Consider the following 13,318-nt stretch of genomic DNA (forward strand, 5'->3'; position numbering starts at 1 on the left):
ACTTGCTTACTGTCTGGGTTGGTTCCTTTCCATACAAAAGAGGGAAAAGAGTTTCTCAGCAAATCTGTAGGGTTGGGCACTCCTCAAGTGGCTTTTGGTAGCAGGCTCAAGACATGTTGTATTGTTTGTTGCAGAAATGATTCTGGGGACCATTCTGACCACATGCACTACTATCAGGTAGGCTTCAGCAGTTGGGGGGTGCTCTATTAAAATCCTCAAGTGACTGAAAGAGTGATCTTAAATTTTCTCTAGTGGGTAATTGTTAAGGTAAATGGCTATCAGAAGTTCCATAATTTTAACTTGTCTTTCTGTGATAGGGTAAAAAATATTTCCGAGATAGGCGGGGAGGTGGCAGAAATTCAGACTGGTCTTCAGATACAAATCGACAAGGACAACAGTGTGAGTGACCTTTGTCTTATTTCTATTGTTCTTTTTGGCTTGACTACTCATTCATTGAAATCCTTATGGTCACAAAGTTGGCAAGAGATGCAGTTGACTAGGGGTTATGTCTCAGAGAGCATCATCTACAGGTTCTGTACTGTTTTGGGTTGGCCAGCCTCGTTCTTAGATTGTTCTTGATGAGTCCCCAGCAAGGGCTTCATTGGACAGGGACTAACACTGGCTCTGGTTTTATTCCCTCTAGCTTCATCTGACTGCTACATATATGATTCTGCTACTGGCTACTATTATGACCCCTTGGCAGGAACTTATTATGACCCCAATACCCAGGTGAGTTTTTGGCTTTGTTATTTTGTCAGTGATTCTTTTGAGAGAAGTACCTGTGATTTGTTACTTTGAAGGTTTTATTCCCTGTATTCTCTGGTTGCTCATTACATGAAAAGTATAAAAGTTTATATAAGCTGAATATTTCTCCATTCAAGGCAGCTGCTCCACTGTTGTACTATGTGTACCTCATGTCTACTTCTTGTTTTAAAAAGTCCAGGTTTTATGTTGAGTTATATTTATTTAGGTGGATTTTAAAGATGATAATCTTCATGTTAACTGTTATACATATAGAAAATCAATGCGTTGTGGCATTACAGGCAAGAACAGTGCTGTTCTTGGAAAAATGGGCAGTGAGTGGTCTGGCTACATCCTGGCCCCTGAAGTGGAGTTTTCGATTGTTTGATATGGTCTCTTCTTAGGCTTGAGGGAGAGAGCTGTTCTTTCCCTCAGAAGGGAACTGTGCTCCTTAGATCTGGAATTACTGGTAAAGTGAAACGTTCTGTAGACTTAACTGTTTCCAACTGTATTGCAGCAAGAAGTCTATGTGCCCCAGGACCCTGGGTCACCTGAGGAAGAAGACATCAAGGAAAAGAAACCCACCAGTCAAGGAAAGTCAAGCAGCAGGAAGGAAACGTCTAAAAGAGATAGCAAGGAGAAAAAAGACCGAGGGGTGACAAGGGTAAGAGGACTTGTGAATCTGCTCCCTTTTCACCACATAATTACAGATTAAAAGAAAAGAGTCATAGACAGACGAGGTCTGGGTTTGAGGTGTAGAGTTACTAAAAAAGCAGGCAGTCCACTAGCCTCTTACAGCCTGTCGTCACTCTCTTTTCTAAATACAGAAACTGTGGATGGTGGAACAAAGTGGCTCAGCTCAAACCCCAATACCTCAGCTCCACACAGTTTCACTTTCCTACATCCCTTTTCAGTTCTTGACTCCGTATACACATTTCTATAGGTGTAATTGTAGCAGGGGATACCATTTTCTATTCTTTATTCACTTTATATTTGATCATAAGTATTTTTTCATGTTTGTATAATACTCTTTATTACTTCCATGCCTGTATGGTAAAAATTTGTAGTAAAACTGTGACCTTGTTTTCTTCATCATTCCTACATTGTTTGTCTCCTCTTTCTAATCTTATTCTGTTATAATATACAGCATTTAGCATTTTATTTTTTCTTTTTTAAATTACTTCCTTAGGATAAATTTTCAAGAACAAAGATGATGAACATTTTTACATTTCCTGACATAAAATCAAATTATTTTCCAAAGAATTATATTGATTCACCCTGACACCAGTTATGCATTAATGCAAATGGATGAATTAGCCTGTGGCTTAATTCATAACTTGTCTTTTTTTTCCCCCCCTTCTAATACTACTAGTGTTTATGCAGATACATATATATAGAGAAAGAATCTGTCTGAGAACTTTTTTCTTCTAATTTTATTGTGATATAAACATACAGCACTGTATAAGTTTAAGGTATACAGCATAATGATTTGACTTATATACATGATGAAATGATTACCACAGTAAGTTTAGTGAACATCCATTGACTCATAAAGAAACAAAATAAAAGGAAAAAAATGTTTTTTTCCTTGTGATGAGAACTCTTCAGATTTATCCTCTTAACAGCTTTCATAAATAACATACAGCACTGTTCATGTCTAGTATTTATGTATATTATAATTGGAAGTTCTTACCTTTTGACCACCTTCATCCAATTTCCCCACCCCTACTCCCACCCTGCCTCTGGTAACTACAAATCTGATCTCTTTTTCTTTGAGTTTGTTTGTTTGTTTGGGTGTTTTGTTATGTTTTTCTTTTGTTTCCCTACAACACTATGTTAGTTTTGGTTCACAACATAGTGATTCAAAATTTCTATACATTACAAAATGATCACCACTGAAAACTTAGACTTTAAAGTTATACTGGCTTAATATGTGGGGGGTTTTTTGTTTTCTTTATAAATTTATTTATTTTCATCTGTGTTGGGTCTTCATTGCTGCGTGCGGGCTTTCTCTAGTTGCGGCGAGTGGGGGCTACTCTTCATTGCAGCGCGCAGGCTTCTTATTGCGGTGGCTTCTCTCATTGTGGAGCATGGGCACGCAGGCTTCAGTAGTTGTGGCACATGGGCTCAATAGTTATGGCTCATGGGCTCTAGAGCATGGGCTCAGTAGTTGTGGCGCACGGACTTAGTTGCTCTGCGGCATGTGGGATCTTCCCAGACCAGGGATCAAACCCATGTCCCCTGCATTGGCAGGCGGATTCTCGACCACTGCGCCATCAGGGAAGCCCCTGGCTTAATACTTGGATTCTGCTTTTGCCCCTTATTCTTTCTAACCATATTCTCAATCATTTGTAAAATGAGCATATTAATGCCTATTTAGAAGGATTATAGTAAAGGCTGAAGGAGAAAATGTATATAAATGCATCATCTGGTGCCTGACATATAGTAATCACTCAATATATACTAAATGTGATGTTTTTAAAGTTTTTTTTTTTAATTTTGGAATCATTATAGTAACATTACAGATACTTCACAAATTAAGAGGCTTGGAAAATCAGACTCATTTCAACAGGGTTAACTCTAAACCCAGCTTTTATAAGTATCATATAAAAATTATCTGGGATTTTGATCAGTTTCAGGAAAATGCCAGTGAGGGGACAGCTCCCCCAGAAGATGTCTTTAAGAAGCCTCTGCCTCCCACTGTGAAGAAGGAAGAGAGTCCTCCACCAGTAAGGCTAAGCTGATGCACTGGGCTAGGGCTGGGGCTGGTTCCGAATGGGAAAGGAAGTTCAAAGGTTGATGCCTCACTTTGGTGTTGGTCCTTTAGCTCTCTGTGTCTCACAGACAAGACTCTTCTTGAGTATAAGCATGAGGTAAATTTTCCTGTCTGCTAATAGGGGTATTGATGAAGAATCAGAGGCAGTTATCTGTCCTCTTTCCCTCTGCCTTGTGACATTCCCACCAGACTGGCCCTTTTTAAGTTAGAATCTCGGTCTTGTTAATTCTTCTCTTCTAAATGACCAAGGAAACCCATTTTCCTGGCCCTGATGTTTCCTACCTTTTGGTGCTGCATGAGAATCTCTTAGATGTCGAGTGCATGCATGGTCATTTTTATAGTTTGCCTGCCAGAGTGAACAATGCTAACACTCGTACCCATTTTTTAGATGCCTTTAAGTGATAGTGTCAATCTAATCACAAGTTATTTCGACTAAATATAAATATATAACAATAGAGACCCTCTGTTTGTTTTTATTTTGATTGATCATATGCCAGTGATCATGCATCATTATTTAACATTTCCTATAAGCTACTGATAAATACTTTTTGCCTGCTCTACATTATTGATTCAGTTCACTATAACATCTGTCCTAACCATGCCTTTGTCTTTACCTTACTCAGGAGCTGAATCTGTCTACCTGAGTGTTTATCCTTCAGTTGCTTTTAGTCCATCTCCTAAATCTCTTTTGCTCTAGGAGTTACTGTAGCCTTGATGAAAGTTATCTTTCCTTTTCTCCATGGGTTACAGTGACTTGGAGGTGGTTGCTATCTCTGCCTCTTCAAAAGTAACTTATAACTTTTAAACTCTCCCTGTGGTCTCTGTCAGTTTCCCTTTCTCTTCCTTCTCATCACTGTTCTGTTGCTAGAGTCACTCCTAAGGGAAACTTTCTGGCTTATCTCAGTGGACAAGGAGACAAGTCAAGCTCGAGCCATGTTGCTTCCATCTGGGAAATGAGCAACATGGTCAGTGGGCCTATTTTGAACCCAGTTCATTATTCAGGCTAAAAGAAATGAGATGCCCATATCAGAATATCCAGAAAACAGGCCCCAAATATAGGTTGAGTTTGCGTTAATCCCTGGCCTTCTCCTACCAGCCTAAAGTGGTAAACCCACTGATCGGCCTTCTGGGTGAATATGGAGGAGACAGTGACTATGAGGAGGAAGAGGAGGAGGAGCAGACCCCTCCTCCACAGCCCCGCACAGCACAGCCCCAGCAGCGGGAGGAGCTGACCAAGAAGGAGAATGAAGAAGACAAACTCACTGACTGGAATAAACTGGCTTGTCTGCTCTGCAGAAGGCAGTTTCCCAATAAAGAAGTTCTGAGCAAACACCAGCAGCTTTCAGACCTGCACAAGGTATTAAGGGAAGGGCCCTGACCTTTCGAACTTTTGACTCTTTATCACTGTTGAGCATTACAGTGACTAAAGAAGCTTATGCTGTCCTCCTCAGCCTGTATCTTCCCCAACTCCTCTAATTAAATCAGTTTAATTCAAAAATGAGTTGCTGGGACTTCCCTGTGGTCCAGTGGTTAAGACTTCGCCTTCCACTGCAGGGGCCGCAGGTTCGATCCCTGGTTGGGCAACTAAGATCCCACATGCCATAAAGCGCGGCCAAAAAAAAAAAAAAAAAGACAAAAATGAGTTGTTCCTCCACCTTTTGTTCATGAGTTGCTCTGCATTAAGATGGTGCCCACCTTCAAAAAACTTCAGGGTGTAGACCCAAGGCAAGCATCATGGCTGTGGCTGGGGCACCAAACATGGAAGCTGTGCTGAAGACAGGAGGAGAAGGGGTCGTGGAAAAGGAAACTCACCTGCTGGGTTTCTCATCTTAGCTCTACCATTAACCTAACAGTTGGACTTCAGATAAGGTCCTTTTCTTCTTTGATACTTGGTGGCTTCACCTGGTTCCATCTAGCTCTGACAGTGTGTGGTTTTCCCCAAGCGTGAGTCACATTCTGCCATCTCTTCATGTAGTGAGTTATTGCTATAAGCCATGGCACAACAACTATTCTTGGGGTGTTAAACTGACATACATTGGTCCTCCCTTGCAGTCTTCTCATTTATATGTACTGGCCAAGGAGCCAAATTCTGGACAAGTAAGGCCCCTAGATGGACTCGTGTTCTCAGTATAAAGTAATTTCTTTCACACTCCTTTTCTAGCAGATGTTGCTAGAGCACGTGAGGGGATTAGATTTAGACTTTCTCTCAATATAAAACCCCAAGTCTTATGTAGCTAAAAGCTGAAAAGCTCTGCTTTGATGATAGGCACACCTCTTCTTCCAGCTGCCTCTGTTGAGGCTCTGCAAAGTTTCTAGGATTCTGAGAGGCTCCTTCTGACAACCCCTGCAACAGACTACCTCCAAGTTCCTTTGACCTTCTGGAATTCTGAGTCATCAGACAAAACATTTAAAATTCAGCTCTCTTATGAAAGTGCTAATAAATTGCTGAAGAGATTAAAAAGTTGTTGTCAGGAAAGAGGAGCCAGAGGTCTGATGAATCCACAAACTGAACTAGCCCTGGGACAGTGGAACGTGGACTATAGAACTTTTCCTTTCCTTGCAGTAATCCAATGCAAAGAATCCCCTTTCTGTACAAGAGCTGCTCTGGACACCTTAAGTTTCTTATATATGCCAGAAGGAGCCACACTTCAGGAGTGTAGGACCCTCAAGGAGTACAGGACTCTCAGAGAAATCTGTTCATTTGTGACCTTGGAGTTCCTTTTCCTGTTTCTCTGTGGGCTTGAATAGTGCCCACAGAGAATAGCATCTGAGGATGGCAGGTGGTAGTGGTGGTAGGCAGAGCATGTGGGCATTTGGTTTTCTTCACTGGTGTAGTCAGATTCCCCTCTCCCATTTTTACCTTAGGTAAAGAGATATAAACCAGATTTGTGTCTTCTACACTTTGGAGAGAAGTAGGATAAAATTCTGTCTTGTGCCACAACATGTAACTAATCTATGTGACAAGCCAGTGTTAGAACCTGGGTTCCCATTGGTGAGCCTAACGCAAGACCAGTTAGGGATTGTTGCTTGCATGGTGCCGTGATCACTTGGGAGAGTTGGTCAGTGAAAGGAGCTACAGTCCTAGAGCAGCTATCAGGAAAGGCCTAGAGCATTTCTAGGACCACTTTTTTTAGACCTACACTCATAGAACTCCCTCTCTTCTCAGCAAAACCTGGAAATCCATCGGAAGATAAAACAGTCTGAGCAGGAGCTAGCCTATCTGGAGAGGAGAGAACGGGAGGTAAGATTTGGTGACTTGTTACTCCCTTGACCCCCAACTCTTTTTACTTTCTGGTGTAGCATTTGTAGGCTGTGCTGAAGATAAAGAACGGAGAAGCCCCAAAAGATGGTGTATATATTTTTCAAAATTCATCAAACTACATTAAAGTGGGTACATTTTATAGTTTATAAATTATACCTTAATAAAGTTGCTTTTTTTAAAGGTGATGTTAGGGTCTTTGGGTAGGTGAAATAACATTCCTCCTTCCTGCCCAGCTTTTAAAATCAATGAAGGAGCGTTGGATAGGGCTGCTGAAATAGCATCTTTTACTGTTAAAGGCCAAGTTGGAGGAAGTAGCTTAGAGTGAGAGCCAAATGGACTTGCTATCTAGACCAATTAGGCAGACTCACTTACCCAGCTACAGGCTTCACTGGCCCATGACAGGTCTTATGTGACGGTCAAGAATCCACCTGTGGAGGCGTATTGGAGAGCACCTCCTCCTCAGAAGAGGAAAAGATAGCCTCTTCTTCCCAAATTTACCAGTTAGAGAAGCCACTACTTTCTCAAGAAGAATGTTTGAAGGAATGAGAGATTCCAGGAGTTACCAGTTGAATCCCTTCACATTAGAAGAAATATCGGGAATAAAGTGAAGCGTTCGCACTCTCCCACCCCCTCAGATGGGAGTCTCAGATCTGTTCTTCTGCTTACCAACAGGGAAGGTTTAAAGAAAGAGGAAATGATCGCAGGGAAAAGCTCCAATCTTTTGATTCTCCAGAAAGGAAACGAATTAAATACTCCAGGGAAACTGACAGGTAAGCTAGAAACTCTTCACTCAGCCTAGGTCTCAAGCCTAATGATGAAACCATCACTTTCTCTAACATGCTGCCTTTTTCTCTCTCGGGGAGTGAGGTTATCAGGAGCAGGTTCTGTCTGAACTCTTGAGCATGAAGTTCACCCCAGCCTTTTTACCACCTGTCTTAACACAGGGAATATGTATGTTTGCATGTAAGAATCACTGGCTGCTTAGCTGCTCAAAACCAGGGCTGGAGTGGCTATAGTTGGGAACCCTTTCTCTCCTCATCAGTAACACTGTACCTCCGTATTAGCCTGATAAGAATGTCACACTCTTGGACTTTTTTCTCTAGGGAACCTCCATTCTCACACATTAGGTGCTGAATAAATGGTTGGCTGCTGATAGAAATATATGATCTCTAGCTTCCTGTGCTTGTTTCTAGTCAGAGAGCTCCCAAGTTGTGAGTCCGGAGTTATACAGAATTTGCTGATAGCCCACTGTGTACAGATACTGCACCAAGGGCAAGGAATATTCATGTGGACAAGACACGTATTATCCTTGACTGTCTGAACAGAGAATAGGAAGGCTTAGGTGATACTTTGTCTTGTAGGGCAGACACAGAAATCCGGTGGAGAAGGGGAGGGCATTTCAATTGGAGGGAACTGCATGCTTCATGGATGAAAGAGAGAGAGGTCATGATGCATTTGAGAAGTTGTAAGTAGCTTGATGGGCTGAACACTGAAGATAAGTGGTTGAGTGACAAGGAGATGAGGCTGGCTCAACAGACACAGTCCAGTTCTTGAAGTTCATGCTCCTTTAACACCTTGCTAAGACTTTGTCTTAGGGCAGTGGGAGGTTATGAAATGGTTTTAAGCAGGGTATTGATCTAGTGAAACTTGAACAAGTCTCTACATTGGTAAGCAAAAGAACTAGTAGCCAGGGTAGAGTATGCCTGTGGGGAAAGGGGAGATGATTGATGGAGAAAGACCCCTAAGAAGTCTAGATGGGGTCTGGGGTTCTGGCGTTCCAACTTATTTGTTCACAGCCCTCAGTAAGAGATTATTTTGAATCATGGCCCAGAATATATGTATGCGTGTAAATAACTGAAAAAGAAATCTTCATGAAAAATACTTCCTTACTGTGCAATAAACACTGACATTTTTATTTTAGTCTATTCTATTCGCATTTGTAAGAAGTGCTAAGTTGGGACCACTTAATCAATGTAGCATCCCATTGGGTCATTCTCTGCAATTTGAAATACACCGAACGATGACAAAACTGAAGGAGTCAGCCAGGAGGAGGAAGAGCACCTTAGCCCTGAGTCAGTTGGGTGTAGCTGGGTGTAGAAAGAGATGCCTCTCTATTCTCAGCACCCATCACATCACATTCTACTGGCTCTCCTCCTTCTAAGACTTCTCTCCTGCTCCTCTTCCTTTTCTGGGTTATTCCAGATATTCTCCAGGACTCTGCCCTCAGTTTTCCTTTATTCTTGCTCCTCCATCCTCTTGACTTGGACTGCCTACGGTACCCAAGGCTTTAGCCACCACTCACAGGCTAACAAGTCCTATGGCTCCATCTCAAGTCATTTCTGTTTTCTGAGCTCAAAAATCATTATTTCTGTTTACCTTCTGGGCATATCCTCTTGGCCACTCCTCAGCCTCCTCACACTAAACAATTACTCAATATTATATTCCACATTATTTTCTAGTCCAGTCCTGCTAAACCTGCTGTATTCCTATTTCAGAGTAGTAACATCATCGCATCATGGTCTACCTGGTCTGTCCCAATCTTCCTCCTTTATCCTCTGTATCGTTAGTGGCCACATCCATAATTAAGCCTTGCCCCAATTCCTAGCTTACCTCCAAACTGGACTGGTTACTCCCCATCTTTGCTCTTCAGTCTTTCTACCCTACCGCCAAAATGACTTTTATAAACAGAAATCTCCTAAAACTAGCCTTTTTGTGAACATATACCTTGCCTAAAGGGAGGCCTGGGTTCTAGAGATTCTTTGCCTGAAGTATGAAGTACAGAGTCATGATTTAGCATGATGTTCAAGGCTTTTCACAATCTGGCTCAAGCAGCCTTTTATCAATTCCTGCCACTCTTCCTCTGGACAAATTGTATTCTTTCACTTCTCCTTGCTTGTGTCCTCCTTTCCTCCCATGCTTTTTCTAGCTCACAAGCTCCTCATTTGTTAAGACCCAGTTCAGGTATACCCTCCTGTTAGAATTCCTCATTTTTGGTGATGCCCCTTCAGGTTTGTGTTCCCTGTTTGTATTTCCATAGTAGGTATATACTGTTGCTACATCCATGGCTGAGCTCTTCAGTGTGCTGTAAGCATCTGTTGACATATTATCCTTCTCACATCCTTCCCCATGAACAGAGTCAGGTCTTGGTCATCTCTGTATCCCCAGGACAAAGCCAGTTTCATAGATAGCAGGCACTCAAAGATACTGTTTAATATTCTTAAGAGGAGGCAAATCTGAATCAAGAGGACAGAGGTTTTTATTGGGCTCACAAGCATGTCACTTTGAAAGTGCTGGTGTCTAAGTATGTATGTTTCTTTTGCAGTGATCGTAAGCCTGTTGGTAAAGAAGGCATCGACAATAGCAGCAAAGGAGGCTGTGTCCAACAGGCCACTGGCTGGAGGAAGGGGGCAGGCCTCGGATATGGCCATCCTGGATTGGCTTCAGCAGAGGAGGTGAAATGGTTTCCATCTTGTTAGGGGTGGCATGAACCTGGCATATACTTAGTTTCCTCTCATTCTGTGGCCCAGAGCTATGTCCTTGCCTATTAGCTGGGCTTTCACCACTGCTGGCAAAGAACGTGAGAGCTGAGAAGCCTGTCAGTCTTTTTTTTTTTTTTTTTTTTTTAAGAAGATGTTGGGGGTAGGAGTTTCTTAATTTATTTTATTTATTTTTGCTGTGTTGGGTCTTCGTTTCTGTGCAAGGGCTTTCGCTAGTTGTGGTAAGTGGGGCCATTCATCGCAGTGCACGGGCCTCTCTTGTTGCGGAGCACAGGCTCCAGACATGCAGGCTCAGTATTGTGGCTCACGGGCCTAGTTGCTCCGCGGCATGTGGGATCCTCCCAGACCAGGGCTCGAACCCATGTCCCCTGCATTAGCAGGCAGATTCTCAACCACTGCGCCACCAGGAAAGCCCCGAAGGCTGTCAGTCTTTTTTTTCTTTTTTTTACATCTTTATTGGAATATAATTGCTTTACAATGGTGTGTTAGTTTCTGCTTTATAACAAAGTGAATCAGTTATACATATACATATGTTCCCATATCTCTTCCCTCTTGCATCTCCCTCCCTCCCACTCTCCCTATCCCACCCCTCCAGGGGGTCACAAAGCACTGAGCTGATCTCCCTATGCTATGCGGCTGCTTCCCACTAGCTATATATTTTACGTTTGGTAGTGTATATATGTCCATGCCACTCTCTCACTTTGTCCCAGCTTACCCTTCCCCCTCCCCATATCCTCAAGTCCATTCTCTAGTAGGTCTGTGTCTTTATTCCTGTCTTACTCCTAGGTTCTTCATGACATTTTTTTTTTCTTAAATTCCATATATATGTGTTAGCATATGGTATTTGTCTTTCTCTTTCTTTTTTTTTTTTTAACATCTTTATTGGGGTATAATTGCTTTACAATGGTGTGTTAGTTTCTGCTTTATAACAAAGTGAATCAGTTATACATATACATATGTTCCCATATCTCTTCCCTCTTGCGTCTCCCTCCCTTCCACCCTCCCTATCCCACCCCTCCAGGCGGTCACAAAGCACCGAGCCGATATCCCTGTGCCATGCGGCTGCTTCCCACTAGCTATCTACCTTACGTTTGTTAGTGTGTATATGTCCATGACTCTCTCTCGCCCTGTCACAGCTCACCTTTCCCCCTCCCCATATCCTCAAGTCCATTCTCCAGTAGGTCTGTGTCTTTATTCCTGTCTTACCCCTAGGTTCTTCATGACATTTTTTTTTTCTTAAATTCCATATATATGTGTTAGCATACGGTATTTGTCTTTCTCTTTCTGACTTACTTCACTCTGTATGACAGACTAGTCCTGGGTCCCATGAAGGGCCTCACCCCTCATGTTTAAGGAAAAGAAGAGAAGATAGAAAAGGTGATAAGAGGGAACCCTCTCCATTTTGTGTTGTCTTAGTCCTTGTCTGAAAATGCCACATATATGAGATGGGCTTCTCACATTTCTGGTGTTGAATCCTGTATCCTGAAATCATGGCACCGCCACCCTCCTTATTCATCTTGAGTGTTTGTTTATTAAGCATTCTTTAAAAATTCTCCTATATCCTGCTCCTTACTAGTCCAGAAATGCTTATAGTCAAAGACCAGCCCTGAGGCTAATTAATTCATAGAGCCCACTTCATTGTTTGTCTTTGTTTTACAGACTGAAAGCCGGATGAGGGGTCCCAATGTGGGAGCTCCAGGAAGAACCAGCAAGAGACAGTCCAATGAGACTTACCGAGACGCTGTGCGAAGAGTCATGTTTGCTCGGTATAAAGAACTCGATTAAAGAGTGGAGACAAGTCCCACAGGACACAGCCTCCTTCTTGTTTTGTTTGTCCGTCTCTCCTTTTGTTTTGTTACTGTTCTTGCTGCTAGAACTTTTTTAAATAAACTTTTTTTCAATGTGACTTCTTTTGGTGGTTAAATTTTTCTCCCATGGGTGGGGGGGTGGGGCTAATGGTAGAAGGAAGAGAATCCCTTGGTGTGGGCCCATTTGAGGTGATGCTGAAATGGCAACAAGGGCTGTAGTGAGCCCTGGAACAGTGCCTGCTATCAGTGTGAGTGGACTGGTTGCAGTGACCGTTGAACTCTGGCTTGTACGCATACTGTCAGATTTTTTAAAATTATTTTCCTAATCTAATTAGTGAAAATAGCATCACACATTATTGTAACTGCTAAGGCTGAACATATTTCCATATGTTGGTTTACTAGTCATTAGACCTTCAGAAGTCCTCTTCTGACTTTGTTGGGGGACGGGGGGAGGCAGTGTTGTGACAGCTCTTTTTCTGAGTGTCTGCTGGATGTTCACTGCTTCACACATTGTGGTCACCACAGCAAGTTGGCATAATAAGAATTACCACTTCTCTCCAGCCACTGCCCCAGCTTTTCCTTTCCTCCATGGCTAGAACTCTCCAAAGAGATGTCTGCCCTCTTTCAAATCTTTATTGCCCACCATATCACTCATACCATTTCACAGAATTTGCTTCAAAAGTGAGTTTTTTGTGTGTTTTTAATTCTTTATAATTAAAAAGACTGCTATATCCTAGGCACCTATTAAAACTTTAAAAAATAATTTCTCAAGGGAACATATGGTACTAAGAATTGCACTTTTCAGGTATCTCAGGGGAAGAATGTTTCTTAGAACTGCATGTTTTGAAGAACATCTTGATTGTATAAGGTAGGGGTTTGTGAACTTTTCTGTAAAGAGCCAGAGAGTCAATATTTTAGACTTCATATTATAGGTCATATGATCTCTGTTGCAACTACTCAGCTCTTTTGTAGTAAGAAAGCAGCCACAGGCAATACACAAACAAGTGATTCTGGCTGTGGTCCAATAAAACTTTATTTGCAAAAACAGGTCGCATGCCAGAATTGGCCCAGGGGTTGTGGCTTTTCCCAACCCTTGGTCTAACGACATAGTCTGGATGCATAAGGCAGGACCAAGGAGGGTTTTGTAAAAATTGAGTGGGAGTATTGGCATTTTGGAGAGGATGAGCAGTGAGGGGTGGGAGAGGTAAGGAGAGGTGGGAGTATACCAAGGAGA

At 42.2% G+C, this 13,318-nt stretch overlaps 1 protein-coding gene across 5 annotated transcripts in view; it reads left to right on the forward strand.

Annotated features, from left to right (window-relative positions):
- The window catches only part of RBM6 (RNA binding motif protein 6), a 106,884-nt gene extending 94,702 nt beyond the window's left edge, over positions 1-12,182 (forward strand). For 4 of the 5 annotated variants that reach the window (XM_022573077.3, XM_022573076.2, XM_089919339.1 and 1 more), the window contains 10 exons: positions 135-177; positions 318-399; positions 644-729; positions 1,259-1,405; positions 3,375-3,470; positions 4,614-4,874; positions 6,684-6,758; positions 7,452-7,549; positions 10,102-10,231; positions 11,936-12,182. In XM_022573077.3, coding sequence (XP_022428785.2) covers positions 135-177; positions 318-399; positions 644-729; positions 1,259-1,405; positions 3,375-3,470; positions 4,614-4,874; positions 6,684-6,758; positions 7,452-7,549; positions 10,102-10,231; positions 11,936-12,061 — 1,144 coding nt within the window. In that variant the 3' untranslated portion in view covers positions 12,062-12,182. The remainder of the gene's footprint in view (positions 1-134; positions 178-317; positions 400-643; positions 730-1,258; positions 1,406-3,374; positions 3,471-4,613; positions 4,875-6,683; positions 6,759-7,451; positions 7,550-10,101; positions 10,232-11,935) is intronic. The other variant, XM_089919338.1, reaches the window with a different exon arrangement.
- The last annotated feature ends 1,136 nt before the right edge of the window (positions 12,183-13,318 follow it).

Source organism: Delphinapterus leucas, chromosome 10, assembly GCF_059928025.1.
Source record: "Delphinapterus leucas isolate spDelLeu-1000000601 "Yukka" chromosome 10, BTC_Dleu_Yukka2, whole genome shotgun sequence".
Lineage (NCBI taxonomy): Eukaryota > Metazoa > Chordata > Mammalia > Artiodactyla > Monodontidae > Delphinapterus > Delphinapterus leucas.